The sequence below is a fragment of the Sturnus vulgaris genome, chromosome 2 (assembly GCF_052056855.1).
Source record: "Sturnus vulgaris isolate bStuVul1 chromosome 2, bStuVul1.hap1, whole genome shotgun sequence".
Taxonomy (NCBI): Eukaryota; Metazoa; Chordata; class Aves; order Passeriformes; family Sturnidae; genus Sturnus; species Sturnus vulgaris.
In genome coordinates this window covers 74,101,110-74,123,278 of record NC_142244.1, presented here as the reverse complement: position 1 = coordinate 74,123,278, position 22,169 = coordinate 74,101,110, and the positions used below count along the sequence as shown (strand labels likewise).

Genomic DNA, 22,169 nt, shown 5'->3' with positions numbered 1-22,169 from the left:
GGCCACAAAAATGTCACAAACTTTAAGTGTGAGAAGTTTCTTTTTTTAATTATTTTTTGTCACCTAGTGTCTGTATGACCCCATGCCATTCCATTTATCAGTTATCAACGAAGCAGAAAATAGTATATGTTTTAAATATGTCTATGACAAAAGAACAATAGTTTATTTTCTCAGAGAGATCTCTACCATGATGATTCCACAACCCAGACTAAAGGCTCTCATTTTATATTTCATTGTCTGTCTACCAAATGCATAATTTACAACTGTTTTCATTTAATCCTCTGACCACCAGGCTTCCTCACTGGCTCTGTGAAGCATAACTGAACTTTATCTACAGAATTGCATTCTGTATTATGTGATTCGTACATTTTTGTTATCAGGATTGTTGCACATTCCTTTTATAGCAAAAGAGAATAATTTAGACTTTATGATGGATAGGATTTAACGTAAGTGCAGAAAAATGTTTCAGACCCATCTGTTTTCAAAGAATTTAAATTGTCACTTAAAAAAAAAATTGCGATACTAACACTTGCCATGATGTTCCCAGATACGATAGTGAACTCCATAGGTTATGGACAAGAAAGCACTACATGTAAGTAGACATGCCTCTAAATTTAAGCAGAATTAACATGTAAATATAACAGCTAAAAAATATTATAAAATTTTTACTATTAATAATTGAAGCTTATTTTCTTTCAACATGAATGTTTAGCCTTTAAATAAAACTAAGGAAATGAAAATATTACTTTCTGAATATAAAAAAAAAGTGTTCTATCTTTGCAAACATTTTTGACAATTTTTCAGTTCTCATGACACCAAGTCTGAGTGGGACTAAATTTCAGTGGCTTAATTAAAATATTTTTAGTTAAATGATATCCAAACTATAAATTATTTTTATTATCTAATTTTATATTTTAGTTTTTGGAACTGTCAAGTACTTTCTGAAAGCATTTTGCAGACATATGGTTCATTATGCTTGTACCACTGAATGCCATCTGCTGTCTAGGCTTAAATGTACACTAATTTTACTTTTAATTCATAATGAACGTGAAGAATGAATGTGACCCATGTACTGCAATTTGGCTAAGTCATTGGCAGGTGTACTTTTAAGGCATAAAACATATTTGTAATTATAAAATGGCTATTTACAAGTTCCCAAGTGGGTAAGTAGCTATTAGTAACAAATAATTGCATGCCAGCCCTTTATGCTCCCAACCACTCTACTGGGACAAAAATGAGAACGATGAAAGTATGAGGCATTCTTTTACTAATAGGCATATAAAAGTTGTACAATTTGCATTGCCAAATTCAAACCTATGAAAGACTTTAAAACATTTGTTTAACATGTAAATTGAGATTATAGTTGGGAACATAAAGCATGTCCAAGAAAAATTAATGTCTGCACATGCTCTAATTTATCATCCTTTACACCACAAGATGAAAAATTATCCAGAACAAGTCATGCTGACAACTTTGACCCTCATCCAACAAGAAAGCTTAATGTTGTAAAAGCTTAATGTTGTAGTAAATGTATCAACTGTGAATGATTCATCAAGAATTTGATGGAGAATCACAATGGTGAATTGTGTTAAGATGTATTGTCTTGTCTTCACTGAAAACAGGGACAGACCAAATCTTATGAGGAGGAGCTGAGAGACTTGGTGTTGTTTATTCTGGAGAAAGGGAAACCCAAGGTATATAACATCATTCTGTAACTACATGAAAGCAAACTGTAGCAAAGTGGGGCTCCTTCTCTCTGCTAGCATGTAAGGGGACAAGATGGAACAGCCTCAAGTTGCAACAGGGGAGGTTTAGATCAGTTATTAGGAAAAAAATTCTTCACCAAAAGAGCTTTCAAGCACTGGAACAGGCTGTGCAGGGAAGTGGTGGAGTCATCATCCCTTGAGGTATTTAAAGAGTGTGTAGATATGGTACTCTAGGGACATGGTTTGGTGATGGACTTGACAGTGTCAGGTTTACCATTGAATTCATGAACTTAAAGATCTTTTTCAGCATAAATGATTGATTAAAAAATAACAATTAAAAAATTACCCCAAATTCAACTGGACAAAATGTTTAACCTCATAGCCATATCTTGTGATGGACACATTGAGAAAGCAAGAAAATTACAGCCTGAAAAGTATTCCAGGCTGGAACTTTTCAGCTCTATTCCCAGCTGATAAGCTAGTCCAGCTCAAGGCTAGGGAGAATTTCTTTCAGGGTGATATTTAGTCAAAATAAAAAAAAAAATTAATAACAAAATAAAACATCTATTGTAGTTCGTAACCAGGCCCTGGGAATGAAGTGCCTTCTCTCTGAACCAATCACCTTTTCTCTACTCTTGGAGTTGCAAGTCATGCTATAAAAAAACAAGTGTGTTTCTGAATAAACTTGTCTCTTCCTGTTGTGAAAAACAACCATGTAGCATCTTATTTCCTCTGCCCTTAAAGGGTTAAAACCCCTTTCCATGGCTACACTCTTGCTAAATTGCAACGTACTTAATAAGGAAGAAAAAACACTGTTCATGTAACTAATGAAACCTGCGTAGAAAGAGAATTTTTTTGTTTTTAATGTCTTGTCTGAATATTGCTTTTATCCCTCTTTCCACTAAAAATTAGACTAACTAAGTCATACTGTTTTTGTTGTATTTCTGGCTGTCTTTCTCCTTTCTCCTAGTAATTTATTCAGTCATTAGTGGCTGTGAAATTTAACAGACGGATATAACTTGAGAGGCTGTGCCTATGCTGCTTTTCTTAGGAGAAAACCCCATGTCTTGGAAATTATCCATTTCAGGGGAATTTCTACGTTGTGGTCTCATGGTTTGTTATATACTTCATTTGTGACATCCTCTCATGTCAGAAGCTCAGTAAGGAGGAGAGAAAAAGCTGGGCAGTGTACTGACATTTTGATACTTAAGTGCTGATGTACAACATCTGTAACACTCCTTATATATGTTATCACAGAGGTTTTACCAACATCACTGAAGGGCTGGACTTTGGCCGGCAGAGAATCCATCATGGAGCCATTTGGAACCATCTCTTACAGACATGTGGAAAGCTTCTGATGTCTTCTCACTGAAGACACCCCTGCTGCAGTCCAGCTGCTGCCAAAACCTTGCCACCTAAACCTAATACATATATGATGTTACCTTACATGCTAATGCTCTGCAGATTCACGCATCTAGTCTGGTGGGGGTGTCCTTATTCTTTGCCTGCTCTGCAAAGCTATGTTGCTGTCAGAATTGCTGCATGTTAAAATTATTTTTTTCTATTTCCATTATATGCACAAACTTCTAGTTTCAGTAGTGAAAAATACATCAGGCATTTCATCATCACTTGGATCTCCTCTTTCCCAACTTTTTGCAATAGCTATGTGTAATACTTCTCATGTATGATGCACAGTGAATAGATCTCACATTATCCATCACAGACAGAAAGCAACAATAACAATGACAGCAACTATTGTTATTATTATTATTATTATTATTAATAATAATATTGTTATTAATAATAATAATAATATTGGTTTTGTTGCTATTGTTGTTATTTTGTTGTTTGTTATACTATATACCTGTATAAGCAGCAATGTTATTCCTTAGATGAACATAAGCCTGAATTTCACCAGACATGGACATATTTTGTTTCAGTGCTCAGTGAGTACAAAGCTGTAACCTAGAGGGATATATGACCCAGGAACATCTGTGGATGAGGTTTTGCTTGTAGCTTGCCAGGCACCTGAACACTAGCCAAGGTCAACCTACCAAAACAGAAATAGTACTTTAAAGTGAAACAGGTGGTGCTGTGGCCAAGATACTCATACTGTCCAATACAGGAGAGTAATTTCTTTGAGAAGGCTCTTGTCTAATCTTGTAGGCTGTATGCTTACTACAGACCAGATGACATTGGACATACTTACTTTTGCATAGTTTTATTTAAAAGCAGTATAGTTTCTCCACTCATAAACATGTCTGTGACATAAGTAAGGTATGTGAGTAAATTTAGAAGACTTAAAAAGTGCATTTCTGATTCAAATTAAAACAATTCTACAGATTCCTAAAATAGTTTATGCCTTACTTTTTCCATTATGAGTGTAAACACTTGTGTAGATTCCTGGTGAAATAAACAATTCAGGGCACCATTAGAAAACTGGTCACTGATTCTAATCTGCATATAGGCAAGTTGGGTGACCTGAAGCTCCACCTAGGTTAAATAACCACCAAAAGGCATATATGGCTTCAATTTTATGATTGAAGCAATTAATTTCTTTAAATAAAGTTGATATATATTTTATGGGTATAAATGGATACTGAAGTCTTAATTCTGAAGTGAGGTTTTCCTTTACTGGAATAAAAGGGCTTCTGAAGCACAAATATGAGCTGGTTTAAATTTAAAATTATAATAAAAGCATTACTGAAATATTTATTAAAAGTAGATATAACTCATTTTTCAAGATATGAAGTAGTTGAATTTTCATTTATTTAAATCTTCTAATTTATTATTTTTGTGTATTATAAGATTCTAAGCACCATCTAAATGAAGATATTTTTGTCTGCATAAATCTAAAGATTTATGTCTTTAAACTTAGAAGCCTGATAAATTAATAGTACTTCAGGCTCACTTTACAGTCAGAAGAAAGAAATAAAAAATCTCCAGAGGGACATGCCATATAAGATCCAAATTGCTTTCTGGAGATGCTTCACTCTTTTTATTGATTACACAAAGAGCCTTGACACTTCTACAATGGGAAGGAAGAATCTGAACAATAACTGGTGGTCTTCTTTACACTGAATTAGCTGTTTTTACAGTCTTTTTCTTAATTTTCTTTTTTTGATCCCTATCTTGCCTTTTTTGATTACTATTTCCATCCTTCCACATTTTACTGTAACTGAGCATGTAAGTTAAGAATGTCAAGTGTCTTTTTTTTTTTACTAAGTAGATTCATTAGAAATCATAGAATCACAGAATGGTTTTGGTTGGAAGAGACCTTAAAGATCATCTAGTTCCAATCCTCCACTTCTGTGAGTAGTAAGAACACTTTTCATTAGACCAGGTTGCTCAAAACCCCATCTAACCTGGCTCTAAACACTTCCAGGGTCGGGGAATCCACGACTTCTCTGACTAACCTGTCCCCAGTCTAAAGCTTCACAGTAAAGAATTTCTTCCTAATATCTAATTCAAAACTATTATCTTTTAATTCAAAGCCCTTCTTGCTTTTTCTGGAACTACATGCCTTTGCAAAAGTCTCCCTCCCTCTTTCTTTTAACTTCTTTTAGATACAGGAAGGCTGCAATTAGGTCACCATGAAAGTCGTCTCATTTCCAGACTGAGCAATCCAAATCTCTCAGCCCTCCCTTACAGGTGAGATGCAACATCCCTTTAATCACCTTGGTTACAACCCTTCCACATCTCCTTCTTCATCTGCTCCTTATGAGCAGACATTGATAGGCACAGTTCAGTCATGGGATTCATTCCATCCAGTTTCAGTGAGGACAACGAGGTCATAACTTTCTAGCGGATAGGTGTCTTCCAGCTGCTCCTGTTTGTTGCTCATGCTTCATGCATTGGTGTAAAAGCACCTCAGCTGGGCTATTGGCCATATTGCCTTCCCAGAGGAACACTTCTTAATTCATTCAAAACATTTCCCTGGTGTTTTCCTGTTGGCTTCTGTCACTGATGAGCCCCTGGCTCATCTCTGCAAGACTGCAAGGATGCTCTGGTGTGGTCAACACTTTTCAGAGCTGCTGGCAGAAGGCCTTCAATAGCATCCCATCCCTCTAACCTTTGCATATCATCCCACACCTTGCCAGGGACAAACCTGAAGTTTTCCTACTTTCTTGTCACATCTAGTTTAAAGCTCTGCCAATGATGTCTGCTGGTTCCTGAGCAAAGATTTTCTCCCCCTTGGTGAGAAAAGTGAGTCCTGTCTGATGACAGGTTGCTTGCTGCTGCACACATCATTCCATTGTCAAAAAACCAAAAACTTCGGTGATGACACCAGCCATGGAGCCATATCTTAATAGACTCATCCCATGTTTTTTTCTAATATTGCAGTCCTCAGGAAGTACAAAAGAGCATAAAGCTTGTGCCCTAGAATCCCTTATCAAGTGTCCCAAGGCCCTAAATTTCTTCTTGATTGCCCTCAGACTATGTGTTGCCACTTCATCACTCACTCCTGTGTGGATGATCAGTCATGGGTAGTAATCTGGGCTGCACCAGTCTAAAAAGTTTTCTAGAGACAGGAAATCTTTTACTATAAATCAAGCAAGCAAGTAAATGCAGGAAAGTAAGGTATTTTTCTCTATTCTCTTACTACCAATAATACATTTTTTATAGTCTTTTCATCATAAATCTATCTTGGAGCATAGGGCCAAAGAAGTAGGTTTCCCTCCACTGACTTAGTATGTGGAAAGATATGGCACATCCTTTTACACATATTTTAATTTGCATTCTATTATTTTATATGTCTACTAAGGGTTAATGATCTCAATACCTTTTGGTTTGGTTTTTTTTTCAGAGAAATTCACCATTTATAATAGTATGGTCAAAATTTTATGATAGACAAAACCATCTATGTACTTAGATGTACAGAGTATGTACTTGTACATTGTACATCTATGTACTTGAACTCTTGAAAGCACCAATGGATTCAGTCCTCATGGGCATTCAAATTTGACTTTGCTGATCATAGGCTTCAGTAATTATGTTAGCATTTTGTCTTAAACATCACTGCCAACCTTTCTAGTCATCATAAAGTATTGTAACCAATACCCACACAATGCTGGAGAGGCACTTCTGGGCTGTGTAGGCAACATGCTTTACATAACATTGGAGTAGTAAATTATGTTTAGTGTTTTTATTCTCAAATGTCACATGTGGAATAAAGTATGCTTATCTCCATTTCCAAAAAAGACAGTGTGGACTTGTTCATTGAGAACTTAAAAGCTCAATTCACCTACCTAAACATGGTGACTGTTAAAGAAAAAACATCATGATAGTCCACATCTGAATAATTAGCTGTGGTTAAAGTACTTGGACAACAGGCATCCTGAAATCTGGGATGACTCGACTCACATCTTGAAAAAGTAGATGAACCTCTGTACTAATTAATATGCTAATACAGTACTTCTCTGTTTAATTTATATGCCTGTGAAAGCAAAAATCATGGCTTCAGGAAGCTTGTGTCTCTGTCTTACTGATTCCACTTAATCTTACCAAAAGCCTCCAGTGCCTAATCCATTATCTGTTGAAGTCCCTTATATTAATTTATTTTGTTAATTTATTGTATTAAATCAATTAAGTTACAGTTTTTGTTATGCTATGATGTAAAATCATGACTATTTATCATACATATGATAATAAGTTTTGGACAGCAGAAACAAGAAAGCCCAAAAGAGAGGACTGTTGGATAAGATCCAGACAAATCTTTGCAACAGGTAGATGTGGAGGAAAATGAAATATGAGAATCAGAAAGCAATTTTGAGAGGAAAATAAGAGGAGATTCATGAGGATATTGAGTATGAGGACTGAAAAAGATTATTCTATAATGGAAATAATGGAGAAGAAGGAAAAAAATAAGCTAAAAGCCAAGCAGGTCTTTACACCATATACAGGGGCTTTTTTGTATTTTGTGTGTGACAATGGCACCACAGATTTGGCAAGAAATAACTTAAAGATATGGGTCATCAGAGAGTCACAGAGTTGTTGAGGTTGGAAGGAACCTCTGGAAGTCATCTTGTCTGACTTCATGCTCCAGCAAGTTTACCTAGAGCAGGTTGCCCATCACCAGTTGCAAACTTGCTGATAGTATTCTCTTCCCCACGATCCACATCAATGATGAAGCTGTTAAACAGCACTGGAGCCAGTATTTAACCCTGGGATACACCTGCTCACTGGCCTTTCAACTAGACATTGTTCTACTGATCACCACCTTCTTGTCCCAGCTTCCAGTCAGTTTATGGCCTACCTGCTGATCTGACCCATACAACAGGTTGTCTCTGAGAATCTTACAAGACACAGAGACAAAGGTTTTACCAAATTCCAAGTGGACTTTGCCCTCATGAACCATACCAGTCATTTAATTGTAGAAGGTGGTCGTGTTTTCCACTCCATGAAGTCATGTTGACTATTCTTGTTGACCTTTGTTTCCTTAATACTTTTGTTCATGTAATTCAGAGTCCATTTTGTTATCATTATCTTTGGGGCACTGTAAAAGATAAAAATTCTTCAGTGTTTGAGTTATTGCCTTCAATGACATTTAAATCTTTGCTATACGCTGTATTATCAGAAGTAGCCATGAGATACGATAAACCAATTATGAAGTTTAATCATTAGTATTACGAAACAGTTTATTTTAAAAGGTTTAACACGTCCAATGATTCTTTTGTTTATAAGTTCTGTTTCATTTTTCAGAAGTCAAAAGTAAGTTGTAGGGATATTCCTGCTTGTCTGTAAAAAGGTGTAGATTTTACAGAAAAGTATTTTTTGGAGTGGATGGAAGCAGATGTCTTTTTGACTCACAGTTTTTATAAATTTAACAATGGCAAGAATTATGCAACACAACTTCATAGTTTTGCTTGTGATTGAAGAAAAAAATATTCCACTAATCTCCTTGGCTCCCATGCCTTTGTTTGAGCAAGTGTAGGAATTCTTATTGAAATAGTCACTTTACCAAATAGTAAATGAAGCCTTTGGATCATAGAATATTCTAAGTTGGAAGGGACTTATGAGGATCATTGGGCCAAACTGTTCACCCCACATGGGACAACATACAAGTTAAACCATGTGTCCTGAGAGGGACCACGAAGATGATCAAATAGCTGTAGAACCTCTCCTATGAAAATACGAGAGAGTTAGGACTGTTCAGTCTGGAGAAGAGAAGGCTCCAGGGAGACTTAACAGCAGTTTATGGTGGGGATTGAGTGTTGGACCCAGATGATTTAAGGTCTCTGCTAACACAAACTATTCTATGATTCTACGAGCCAAGAGCATTGTTCAAATTCTTCTTGAGCACCAAGAAGCTTTGGGGCCATGACCACCTTCCTGGGAAGCTTGTTTTAGCATTTGACCACCCTCTCAGTACTGGTCCCAGACAGAGACATAAGCTATTCCCTCCCATCCTCCCACTGGACACAAGAGAAAAAAACAAAAACCAAACACATCTACTATCTTCCCTTCATTCCCTAGATGAATAAACTTTTCGTAAAAGGATAGTAAGTTAATAAGGCATGATTTCCACTTAATGAACCCATGTTGTCTTTGATCAATGGCTGCACTTTCCAGTGTTTTCCAGTGCTTTTCGGTAACTCCCAGAATAATTCTATCCATAATTTTATCAAGCATGGAAGTGAATCTGAAAGTTTTATAATTACTGGGGTCTTCCTTCTTGTCCTTGAAAAGTGGAAAAATTATTTTCTGGCTTCTATTTGAATAGTATCCTTCCAGATTTCCAAAGCAATACTTCCAACTCCAGAACCTCCTATCTGTTGCATAGGTGCACCTGGAAGGCAAGGTAGATATCCAGAGACAGAGAAATGTGGTTTGACCAATCAATCATCATCTCAGAATTCTGGATACTCCTCAACCTGTTTCACTTTTTTCTTCTGTTTGGGCACATCTCTCAGTCATTCTTTCTGCTGCCGTCAGACATGAGGAGAAACTTCAGGCACAGTCTGAAGCCAGAAACTTGGATAGCTGCTTCCCTTGGGAACTGTGTTTGGGTAGCTGCTCTGGGTGCTAGTGCCACAGGAGGCACAGAAGACATGATATTTTATTTTGTGTGGTCACAATTATTAGAGTTTCCAGTGGGGAGACTACGGCTAGGGGCAAGAACTTGGGATCAGGCAATCTGGTTGGTGAGGCCACAGAGTCCCAGTATCTTTGGGGTTCTTCAGCATATAGTCATCTGTTGCTGCTGCCTGGTCTCTCCACACGCACAGCCCAAGGGGTTCAGATACCCCCTAAGACATTCCCCTCCAAGGTACATCATAACCTTCACTTGCATCTCAGCACATGGCAACTGCTGTTGCAAATCTGGGCATCCCACAGTTTGACCTGTGATACAGGCATGATGTTTGACTTCTTAAAGAGTCTGCCATCAGGACTGGTGCATCTTCTGGCTGCACCAGAGGACACTATTAGTAGATAATGGAAGAAATAAACCCAACTAAATAAACAAAGCATAAAAAAACCCAACCTACCAAACAAACAAACAAACCACAACAAGACTTTTTCTCATGGCCTGGTAGTTAAGACATTTTCATGGTTAAACCCCAACCAACAGCCAAGCCCCACACAGTTGCTTACTCCCTCCACCAGCAAGAGGATAGAGGAGAGAACTGGAAGGGTAAAAGTTAGAAAATTCATGGGTTGAGATAAAGAGAGTTTAGTAGGGAAAGCAAAAACTTCACACACAAGCAAAGCAAAACAAGCAATTATTTCTGATTCCCATGGGCAGATAAGTGTTCAGCCATCTCCAGGACAGCAGGGCCCCAAGACATGTAATGGTTACTTGAGAAGACAAACACTATCCCCCCTCCTTCTTTGCTCCAGCTTTATATACTGAGGATGATGTCATAGGGTTCTGGAATACTCCTGGGTCAGTTTAGGTCACCTGTCCTGTCTGTGTCCTCTCCCAACCTCCCATGGATCCCCAAATTCTTTGCCAGAGTATCAGTATGAAAAGCAGAAAAGGCCTTGACTGTGTTTAAGCCCTGCTCAGCAATAAAAAAAACCAAAACAACTTTATATTATCATCCCTGTGTTCAGCACATAACCAAAACACAGTTCCATACAGCCACTGTGAAGAAAATACCTCAGCCAAAACCAGCACAGACACCTTTACAGTGTGTGGAAGATGTAGGTTCAAACTTCCTCAAGATATGAAAAACTCCAGTATCTCAATTCACTTCCATTAATCTATTGTCTACAAAGTAGTCACAAGCTTGGCTGTAGCCCTAACCACATCTAGCCTCTGTCTCTGTAGAACAGTCACGTGTGATTACAGTTAGATATTCAAGGAGCTTTCTGGCTAAATGAGAAAATATTCAATGAAAAAAGGGGAATACTGGGAGGTTTTGAAATGAAGACAGACCAAATCACTTTTTGGATTCAGTCATCTAAAACCCACACTAAATTGGATGGAGTTTAAGCAGTTTGGAACCTTGAGTTACTAAATGATTGAATTACTAGATGTCATAAACACTGGCAGCTGGCCAAATTGAAAAATACGATGATAACTAGCTTTGTTCCACTTTTAGCAGCTCATTACTGCATGAGAAATGAAACTGCCATATTATTGCCTGTCACAGATGGTATGCACAGGTTGAAATTAGTATTTATTAAAGTAATATAATTCCTTTTATCCATACTTTCCTTTTATCTTACAGAAAGAAGCAGGTGACTGACAATTTTTAAAAGAAAATGGTCTAAGCCTTCTCACCCTCTTTAAATGGCTATATTCATAGAAGAAAATTCATACTTAAAGATGATATTTTAAAAATGCTTTTTAGAAGAAAGCAGGAAAAAACCCAAAGATTGTGATTTTAAGGTAATTTCAGTTTGAAAATAGTTGAAAGTGGCTGTCATATTTTGCAAATCATAGGACTGCTACTGAAAAGTTAGAGAGCAACCATATAATTTCCTGAAAATAGTTCTTAGAGGATGTGCTGTCAATCAATGTTCTAATTTCTTTACAAAAAAAATCAGATTATGACTCATACTTTTTCTCCTAATTTACTAATTATTCCTTTACAAGAAAGGGTACGTTTGTACCAGATTCCTTGTTCCTCCTACCTTCAAAAAGATATGGAGGATATTCTGTAAAAAGAGACTAAAGGATTTTTGCAAATTGGGGAAATATATATATGCTCAGGAATTCCCTTCTTCTGTTAGTTCCCTCTCTTTTTCTTATTTTCTCAAATGATATTGCATAATTTCACTGTAGTTTAGTAACTTAGCCCAACTGTAGATTGCAAGTTTGTCTTACAGAAACCAGTATCATAGGCAAGCATATTGAAGAGCAATTTCCATTTATTTTGCTTTTGCAGTAGCACTCCATCCCATGAGCTCCCTTGGGTTGGGTTCTGTACAGCTAGCTTTGGCCACAGATCAGCTGAGCATCTATTAAATCTTTTTAATCTAAATTTAGGGGGAGAAGAACAATTGGTAGAATGAAGGCTTCTAGAGAAAGAATTGCTATAACTTAAGATACACAAAATTCTGGAGGACAGAATTAATCTTCATCAATTCTGAATTTCTGAAATGTGAAATGTGTAATCCGAGCTAGCACGTCAAATCTTCAGTATTACTAGTGGAGAGAAAAAGTGCAACTGCAATGCATAAAAATAGGTGCCTACTGTCACTTGAGGTACTGTGACATATGTTGGCCTCAAGGTTTCTACTTCAACAGGGCGCTGTACCATACAGCTCAGTCCAATTCGGGTGCATTGCATAGTCTAGAGAATCACAAACCACATCAGGCTCTTCTGTGTGAGCAGCTGAATCCCTTCTGAGCAGACCAGCTGGTTTACACTCCGAATCTGAATTTGATCTAGCAACAAAGATTCCTACCCACAGATGCATTTCTAGATGTAGCATAATTTTATATATATAAAAATAATACCCATAGCCAATGCATACATTATAGCTATTTTACATAGAATATTATGTTACAGTTAATATGTATTATAGATAGACAAAATTAAATATGTAATGCTGTAGACAAAATAGGTAGACTTTAAAATGCATTCATGGAACACTGTGATTAAAATATTTCACTTGGCTTACCTGGCAAGATTTTGGTAGCAGGGGGCTTTGTGAGAAGAGATCAGGAGCTGTCCCCTTGTCAGACACAGCTTCTTCCATCTGTCTCCGAAACAGACTGGCTCTTGGCCAAAGATGGTCCAACCAGCGATACTAGAGGTGCCCCTGCAATAACATATTCAAGAAAGGGTAAAAAACTGCAGCAGCAGTGAGAAAGCTGAATGTGTAAATGGGAGGGAAACAGCCCCTTCAGACACCAAGGCCAGTGAAGGCAGGAGAGGAGATACTCCAGGTAGAAAAAGCAAAGATCCTTCTGCAGCCCATAAGTTGTTCCTCAGCAGCCACTGAAGACTTTGATGGAGCAGATATCCCCCTGCAGCCTGTGTAGGACTCCATACTGGAGCAGGTGAGATAAACTGCAACCCATGGAGAGGTAGTGCCAGAGCAGACTCCTTAGGGAAGAAGATAGAAGTGTTACGTGTGAAGTGGAGCATAGGAAGAAGGAAAGGGTAGAAGGAAGGTAGCTTTATTTTTCACTATTCTATTCTGTTAAAATTAATTGCCAATAAATTAGATTAATTTCTCCAGGTGAAGATGATTTTGCCCATGACAGTAATTGGTGAGTTATCTCCCTGTTGCTTTTAATCATATTTTTTCAATGTGTCTTGATGAGAAGAGGGAATGATGAAGAGCCTTAGTGGGCACCTGGCAGGTAGAAAAAGGACAATCCCCCACCCAATTTTTTTAAAATAAAAAATTTCTTTTATCTGGGATGGAGCTCAAATCTAACTGACTGTAAAGTTAAAATATAGCATACTATTACATACATGTGATGTTAATTCTGTAATAACTTCTATGTTATCAGACAAAAAAAAAGTCCCCAAATAACTGAGCTACACTACAGGCCATGAGTTAGATGGCATCTTTTCTCATGAATTAATGCAAATTCTGTTTGTTATAAAAAGGATGAAACTAATCAGCATAGTTGAAGCATAAAGCTGCTGGTTTTGAAGATAATAATAATAATAATAATAGTTTACAGCTGTATAGTTCTTTTATTCATGCAAATTGATCCTATTAAAATGGAATTGTTATCTTAAATTGCAGAGGGGCTTCTAGTCTACTGTGTTTTCAGATAGTTGTGTTTTTGTGACTGATGTTTTCTCTTCTCAATGGAAGCTGATTTTTTCTCCTCTCCACTGATGGGTGTTGGGATCAATTGATCCCCAGACTGGTGCCAGCAATGCTGAAGGGGTGCCTGTGCCCAGTCCCATCCCTAGTGCCATGGAGAGTCTGTCTCCTGGATGGGCTCCTTGGACCTGCATTATGACCTGTCTCTGGCCTCAGCTCTGGACCCATCTCTATCCCACTCTACTGACAGGCCAGCCCCACCTTTGCTTTCTCCCAGCTCATCCCCTTACTCAGGCACTGTGGGACTTCACCCTGGTCAGTGAAGACAATATCTGTGCTGGGTCACCCTCAGCTTCCCCCTTTGGAGCAGCCTTGCTTTGCACCACTTGATAAAAGGAAAGAAAGAAATACTTTATCTCTGTGATGGGCTAGGAAGAACCCAGTCAAAAACCAGGCAATAAGATATCTGTTCATGCTGAAGAGTTTCTGGGTTTTACAGAGCAACATGAAAGTTCCCCGTGGAAAAAAGACTCAAGAAAGTAGAATGATGTTAAATAAATAAATCCATATGTAAATGCAGGTGATTTTTATAGGTAGGTGTTATGTGTTAATTGAAATGCTTACAAATTTTTGTACTGTATTGTATTTTCACTACAGCAAAATAAAGTGAACCCAGGAAAATAGGTTACATCCTCTGATAAAGCAAACAAACTCTTGAGACCAGGATGGCTTACTCAGAGGAGCTCAAGAAATAATAGAGGGAGACCAGCAATGCCCCAAAAGAAGTGTTTGAACAGGCCACTGTTTAGAACAATATCAGTGTTACTGAAAAAGGAGCAAGGAGGTTTCAGGAAATCATAAAGAAATGTTCAGAGAACAGAACAGCTTTGTCTTCAGGCTAACACACTCAACTTCTTGTAAAAAGGACTTAAAGGAAAGTCTCTCAAGGGACGAGAAATCATAGTTTCAATGTTCTCCTCTGGAAAGTGATAGCATATGCCTTTGCTCTGGTGATATGTGCCAAAACACAGAAACATTTTTTTATTTGGTCCTCAAGCTTATACACATTTAGGTTTGAAATGCAAGCAAGCTACATCAACCACATTCAAAAGTGAACAGCGTTTAGCAACACCTGAACATTCTGCCAGTAAACAACAGAGATGCATTTTGTGATGCCTAGTTTGCAGTTAATGACTTCATTGTAATGACAATAGGAACTGTTGAAAAAATATATATAGGACACTATCTGTAGGACCCTGGATGCAAAGTATTTGCTGGCAAGAACTTCCTTTGGTTGGTGAAATAATATTTTTAATTACAAAAATAAATCAAAGGATATTCCATATGTCAACAGCACTGAAATTCATGTGCTGATTAGGAAAAGGGTAATGCTAGCACCATTTTATGAGTTACTCGATGAGAATTTCAATAGAAATTGTGGCATATTGAATCTGAATGAAATCATCAATGTCACAGAGAAAGAAAACACAGATGTCGATGACCATCATGGGAAAATTGCTAACTACAAACAAGGAAAGCAAAATTAGCCTGAATTTTTAGACAGTTCAGGAATGGAGCAGATAGACATCTGAAAATGCAAATACATGTTTCTGTCTGTGTGTGTCTATTTGGACCTAGTCCTGGTCAGTGCCACAGATTTATAATCTATTATAATTTATAATCTACTGTCCATATCTGATCCATAGCAATGATGACAATTCACTTAGAATCAAGGCCTTTACAGGATTGTCAAAAGCCAGAAACCATTATGGTTGTTGTGTTTCATTTTGAAGAAGAAAGTGTGATTTACACGAAAATTATGAAGCTCACAAAAAGATGATAAAGCGCAGGAAAGGGCAAAACATTTTCAAATTATAGGAGCTTTCAACAAATACTGTGCTGGAGGTTCAAAAGCAATTTATACTACTTCAGGATAAAGCCTAAAAATGTGTTGAGGAAAACATTCTTGCTAAATAGCAGGGAAGGAAAGTTAATAAATTCAAGTTTAAAAAAAAAAACATAAAAGTTCTTAAAACCTGACAGGATAAATTTGAAAACACAATAAGTCAGTTAAAAGAAATACTAGAGGAAATACTAGAAGAATGCTTTAAAAATAATGGTAAGTCATTCTTCAAGTAGATCAGGTGAGCAAAGCTTAATGGGAACTTTATAAGTTCCCAAAGCCTGAGATAAGTGTTGAGAGAATTTAATGTCTTCTCTGTATAAGGAAAGTATAAGGATTTCTCTTCCATCTTTACTCACAATGAATAAGACAGAAAGTTTCACCACTTTGGCAAGTATTTTTCTCTTCCTGTTTTATGTCAAGGGAGAAGGGCTGCATCTCAGCTTTTTCTGGTCAGTAATTTATCAGGAAAAAGAAAGTGAAAGCTTCCTGTAAACATATGGCATCTACTCCAAGTCCTATAGGAAGTGAAGGATTAAATACCTGAATAATTAATTGCACTTTACATTAGGTTATGTGACAAAAACTCATCTACACACCCATAAAAGAAGCATGGAGAAAGAATGGCAGATGGAAGAACTAAAATAATTCATTGCTCTGGCTGCTTCTAAGCTCATTGCAGAAGCCATAAGCCTATCAAAGACCAATCTTAGTAAGCCCAGATAAGTACAGGGGAAAAAAGGCAGGTGGAAACCCAAATTCCCCAGACTCCCAGGAGAAGGAGGGAATCAAGAGCAGTGCTGCAGAGAAGGACTTAACCATACTGCTGGATGAAACATTGGGCTTTAGGCTGTGAAATGGACTTGCAGCCCAGAAAGGCAACCACACTGGGCATCATGAAAAGCAGTATGACAAGAAGGTTTAGGGAGGTGATTCTACCCCTCTACTCCTCTCCTGTGAAATCCTACTTGGAATATTGTATCCAGCTCTGGGACTTCCAACAAAAGAAGGACTTATTGGAGTAGGCCAAGAAGAGGACCACAAAAGTGATTGGGAGGATGGAACAATTTGCCTATGAAGACAGGCTGAGAGAACTGAGGCTTTTCAGCCTGAAGAAAATAAACCTCTGAGAACTCATTGGAGCCTTTCAATACTTAAAGGATACTTGTAAGAAAAGAAGAAAGACTTTTTACCTGTACTCACAGAATGAGGAGCAATTGAATTAAAATGAATATGATTAATTTTAAATTTGACATAAGAAATAAATTGTTTACAATGAAGGTGGTGAAATACTGGAACAAGTTACCCAGTGAAGTTATGGATACCACACCACTGGAATTGTTTGAGGTCAGTTTGTATGGGGCTTTGAGTAATTGGATAGTGAAGGTTGTCCCTGCTTTTCACTAGATGACCTTTCAAGGTCCTGTGCAACCCAAACAATGACTCTGTGATTCTATGATTCTTTTGTCTGACTATTCAGCATAACTGCAAAAGTTACAAAAACTGGTAAATACTAAAGTGAAAAAAAAAGCAACTATGAAAGTAGAAGAGATGAAGTCAAATATGGAGAACTGCAGAATAATTTTGGAATACCAAGTAGGTACTAAAAGAATAGCAAATGAAAGTAAATTAAGATAAGTGTAAAGTGATGGAGAAAATCATATTTTTGTGCACAGTCACTGGTTCTAATTGAAAGATTACATACTAAATGAAGTCTTGACATTATGATTGTTATTTGTATACAAAATATAAGTACAGTAGTTCTTAAAGGATTCACATGATAGGAATTGTTAGAGAATTAATTCAAAAGATTAAAAAAAATAGTTTTTATGCTATTTTAAAGTCTGTAGTAAAACTGAAGACCCGTGTACATGGAAGTATGATAAGGGTGATGATGTAAAATATCTTCCATATAAAAAATTAGTAAATCCATGTTTAAATGTAAAATTATAGTTAATCTGGAAAAGATTTAAAGAGAGTGCATAGAAGAGGGAGGATCTGCAGTAATTTCAGAAAATTAGTGACATGTTTTGGTTTTTTTTTAGAGTATGATGGTTTATTAAGTTTTCTGTTACAAGAACTGAAAGTTTTCCAGTGAAACTAAAATTCTCTCTCTTAAAAAAGAAATATAATTCCATAAGCTAGGAAGATGAGATAGACTAAAACACACATAATAGGCCATATATATATCAAATAAGAACTGAAGTTAAAAACAAAAATTAGTTCATCTCAGAAGGATGGTGTGGATGCCAAAAAATATTTATTTTTATAATTAGGACTATTGAACTCTGATTAAAACCAGTAAATGGAACATAATTAATTGTTCTTTATCAACACCATAGGTTATCCATAATGAAAATATTTGCTAGTGCTGCTAAGGAGATAGCTCAGAAGGAAGTTTACCCTCAAGAAGCCTAGGCATTCCAGTTAGAAATCTGTCTTTAGGAAAAAGAGAGAGAAGAGAAACACTTCTAATGTATTTCTCATAAGAAAAATGCTCGATACAGGTAAGTTACATTCTGTCTTAGATGAATAGTTTTGTGATAGCTAAAGATGACCTAAACTAATATATGTCTAAGTAGCTGAAAGTTACTGAATACTTCAGTTTCTTTTAATAATAAGATATGAACTGTAAAACCACTTTTATGTTTAGAGAATCTTATCTAATTTTAATTTTACAAGAAGTGAAGCATTTCAATGGAAAATAAATGTCAGTAAAACCTGATTTGATTAATGAGTTGCCCTATTGGAATCAAAATCATAAAATCTCTAGAGCTTCTTTGAGAAGATACCAAATTAGTTTAAATTGCAGAACTCAATAATTCCTATTGAGAAAATAATTAGTTAAAATTGTATCTGCATTGTTTTTTTCCATGTATTAAAAAATAACAACATAGACTGGGACGTCTATGTAGTCCTGAAATATAATTCTGTTCAGTCTTTGAAACTGATTTCACTGAATTTGGACATTTAATTGCCAGCTTGTTAGTTACTACCTTAAGGCAGAGGCTGTCTATTAAGTAGACAGTGAAGGAAGCAGTAGTTTATTAGTTGTTACTTAACCTGAGCACTGTTATTACTTAAAAGACTAGGAAAAAATAACAATGCCTTAAGTAGGATTAGTTGGAACATGTAATTTCCCTTCGGCTCATATTAATGCCACCAAGAAATTTTGAATTAGTAAGGAATCTTTCTATTCAATAGACAATATAAGTGCATATTCTTACTTCAGCAGATTTATACTATCAGTTCCTATGTTGGTATCTGTTAATATGGATGTTAATATGTCAGCATCTGTGTGTGTGTGGGTGGGTGTGTGTGTTGTATATGTGAGGGTACAGGAATTAAAAGAATTTACTAGTTCACAGCATCACAGAGTGGGTCAGGTTGGAAGGAAAAAAAATTAGTCCAGTGGCCCAATCTCCCTGTTCAAGTGAAGCCATCCCAGAGCACATTGAGCAAGACTGTGTCCAGTGAGGGATACTCCACAGCCTCTCTAAACACTCCATTCCAGTAGGTGGTGTCACTCACACAGTAAAAAAGTTATTCCTCATATTCAGGTGGAATATTGTGTACATCTGTTTCTGCAAGTTGCCTCTTGTCCTACTGCTTGGTGCCAGAGGGAAGAGTATAGCTCCATTCTCTTCAGCTGGAAAATGCCTGACCACTTTAGGGGTATAAGAAAAAGAATTGAGCAGAAGAGATTTTCTGGCTACATAGTTTCCCTGTATATATTTGCATGTATTTAGTATTATCAGTACACAGATGAAAGTTGTGGTTTAATCCAGGCAATAACTCAGCCCCACACAGTTCCTTGTTCGCTCTCCTGCAGTGATACAGGGAAGAGAATTAGAAGTGCAAAAGTGCAAACATTCATGGATTGAGATAAAGACAATGTGATAAAGCAAAAACTGTGTATCCAAGAAAAAATAAAATAAATTCATTCATTACTTCCCATTGGCAGGTCGATACTCAGCAGTTTGAGGAAAGATTGCTTTTATCATGAGTTAAAAGCTACTTGGATGGACAAATGCCATAACTACAAATATTATCCCCATTCTTTTTCTTTCTCCTAAATTTTATTTCTGAGCATGACATCATATGGTATGGGATATCCCTTTGATCTGTTGGGATCAGTTATCTCAATTGTGTTCCTTCCTTGTGTAGCCTTAGCCTACTAAGGATTAACTGAGAAGCAGAAAAATCCCTAACTCAGTGTAAGTGCTGCTCTGCAATAGTTAAAACATTGGTGTGTTATCAACACTGTTTTGATCACCAATTGTAAATATTGCACCATACAGAACCCCGTGAAGAAGATTAACTGTACCTCAGCTAAAACCAGTGCAAAAGTGACAGGACGTATCTTCAACATACCTTCAAGAGACCATAATTTGACACTAGATAGGATGCACCTGGCCAAATGGGGTAAAAGTGTTAAGGGAAGCAAAGTGGCTGCACTTATTAGTAACATTTCGAACTCTATCTGGCAGGCAAAAGGAGTGACAGAGAAGAACCAGGAAACATCAGCACTTTAGGAGGTAACAGGAAAATAGCTGTAAATTGTCCCAAGGGCATTAGGGAATGCTGGTCCCAAAAGGTGAAGAGGCCAATAGCCCAGCTGAAGTGCTTCTACAATACACACATGCTTCATGGGAAACAAGCAAGAGAAAGCAGAAACCATCGTGCAATTAGAAAACTATGACCTAACTGCTATTACAGAAACATGGTGTGAGGGATGAGTCACACAACTTGAATACTGCAATTGAGGGCTCTAAGTTTTTCAGCAGAGATTGTCTGGGAAGGAGGGCTGGATGCGTTTCACTCTGTGTTAAAGTAGGAATAGATTGTGAAGACCTGTCTCTAGAAACAGCCACCAAAAGGCTGAGGGCCTGGGGGTGAAAATCAAGGGCTAAACCAATAAAGCACTCCTTGTGGTTGGGGTCTACTAAAGGCCAACTGATAAGGGGGATCTTCTTATTGAGTCTTTCTTCTTCCAGATACAGGAAACACCAAGCTCACCAACTGTCATCTGGATGAGGGATTATAACCACCCAGGTGTCTGCTAGGAAAGGAATACAGCTGCTCCAAGCAATGCTGGAGACTGCTGGGGTGTCTTGAGAATAACATCCTGGTCCAGGTGCTGGACAAATCAACCAGCAGAGAAATCTTACTGGACCTGGTACTCACCAATGCAGAGGAGCTCATTAAAGAAGATAAGACTGGATGTTGCCTGGGCTGTAGTGACCTTGCACTCCCTGGTTGAGCTTGTAATCTCAAGAAATACAGTCCTGGCAAAAAGCCAAGTCAGGACCATGAACTTCAGAAAAGTAAATTTCCAGCTGTTTAAAGAAATAGTAGATGATGTCCAGATGGTTTCTAAGTATCTCCTAGGATGAAGATTCTATAACCACACAGACATCTGCATTTAATTGTCTGTCAGTAACTAAAAGGAGACAATTATTATCACTTTTGAAGTCCACCAAAATGAGAACAATTCCATGCACACCCACAGTTTTGGTGGGGAAGTGACTGAAAGCAGTCCTATGAAGAAGAACTTGGATAAGATGCTTGATGAAAACCTCAACATGAGCTGGCAGTGTGCACTTGCAGCCCAGAAAGCCAAACAAATCCTGGTTTGCATCAAAAGCAGTGTGGCTGGCAGGGTGAGGGAAGTGAGTCTGTCCCTCTCTCTTTTTAGACCCCATCTAGAGTACTGCATCTGCCTTTGGGCCACCCAGTATAAGAAGGATATGGAATTCTTCAGTCCAGAGGGGGATCATGAAATTGATAGAGGACTGGAGCATCTTCCCTATGAAGACAGGCTGAGAGAGCTGGGACTGTTCAGCCTGGACAAGAGAAGGTTGCATGGAAACCTCATAGCAACCCTCTTGTACTTGAAGGGGACCTATAGAGAAGCTGGAATTCCTACATCAGAAATTGTAGAGGGTAAGACAAAGGAAAGACAGGAAATTTAGGCAAGATATTGGGAAGAAATTCCTTACTATAAGGGTGGTAAGATACTGGGACAGGTTGCCCAGGGAAGTTGTGTGTGCACCAACCCTGGTGGTGTTCAAAGCCAGGGTGGATAAGGCCTTAAATGATTGGGGCTAGTGGGAGGTGTCCTTGCCATGGTAAGGAGATTGGGACAAGGTGATCTTTAAGGTCCCTTCTAACCCTTAACATTTTATGATTCTATGATTCTATTTGTTATTTCGGAGGGAAAATGTAATTTCCTTTTAGAAATTATGAAACTAATTCTGATTCTTATATTTTGTACCCAATTTAATTCAATTCGGAAGTAATTTATCTTTCTCAAGCAATAGAAGAAATAAGAGACAAAGCTGAAATCATCACCTGATTTATCTGTAGAGCCCATC

At 37.4% G+C, this 22,169-nt stretch overlaps 1 protein-coding gene across 4 annotated transcripts in view; it reads left to right on the top strand.

The window, feature by feature from the left end:
* The window catches only part of LOC148224854 (uncharacterized), an 88,372-nt gene that overhangs the window by 27,792 nt on the left and 38,411 nt on the right, over window positions 1-22,169 (top strand). For 3 of the 4 annotated variants that reach the window (XR_015801557.1, XR_015801556.1, XM_088159813.1), the window contains exon 3: window positions 20,790-21,738. The exons of the other annotated variant lie outside the window; for it this stretch is intronic. Coding sequence is in view for 1 of the 3 variants with exons in the window: in XM_088159813.1 (XP_088015939.1) it covers window positions 21,291-21,738 (448 nt within the window). In the remaining 2 variants the exon portion in view is untranslated. The remainder of the gene's footprint in view (window positions 1-20,789; window positions 21,739-22,169) is intronic. 4 annotated transcript variants of the gene reach the window in all.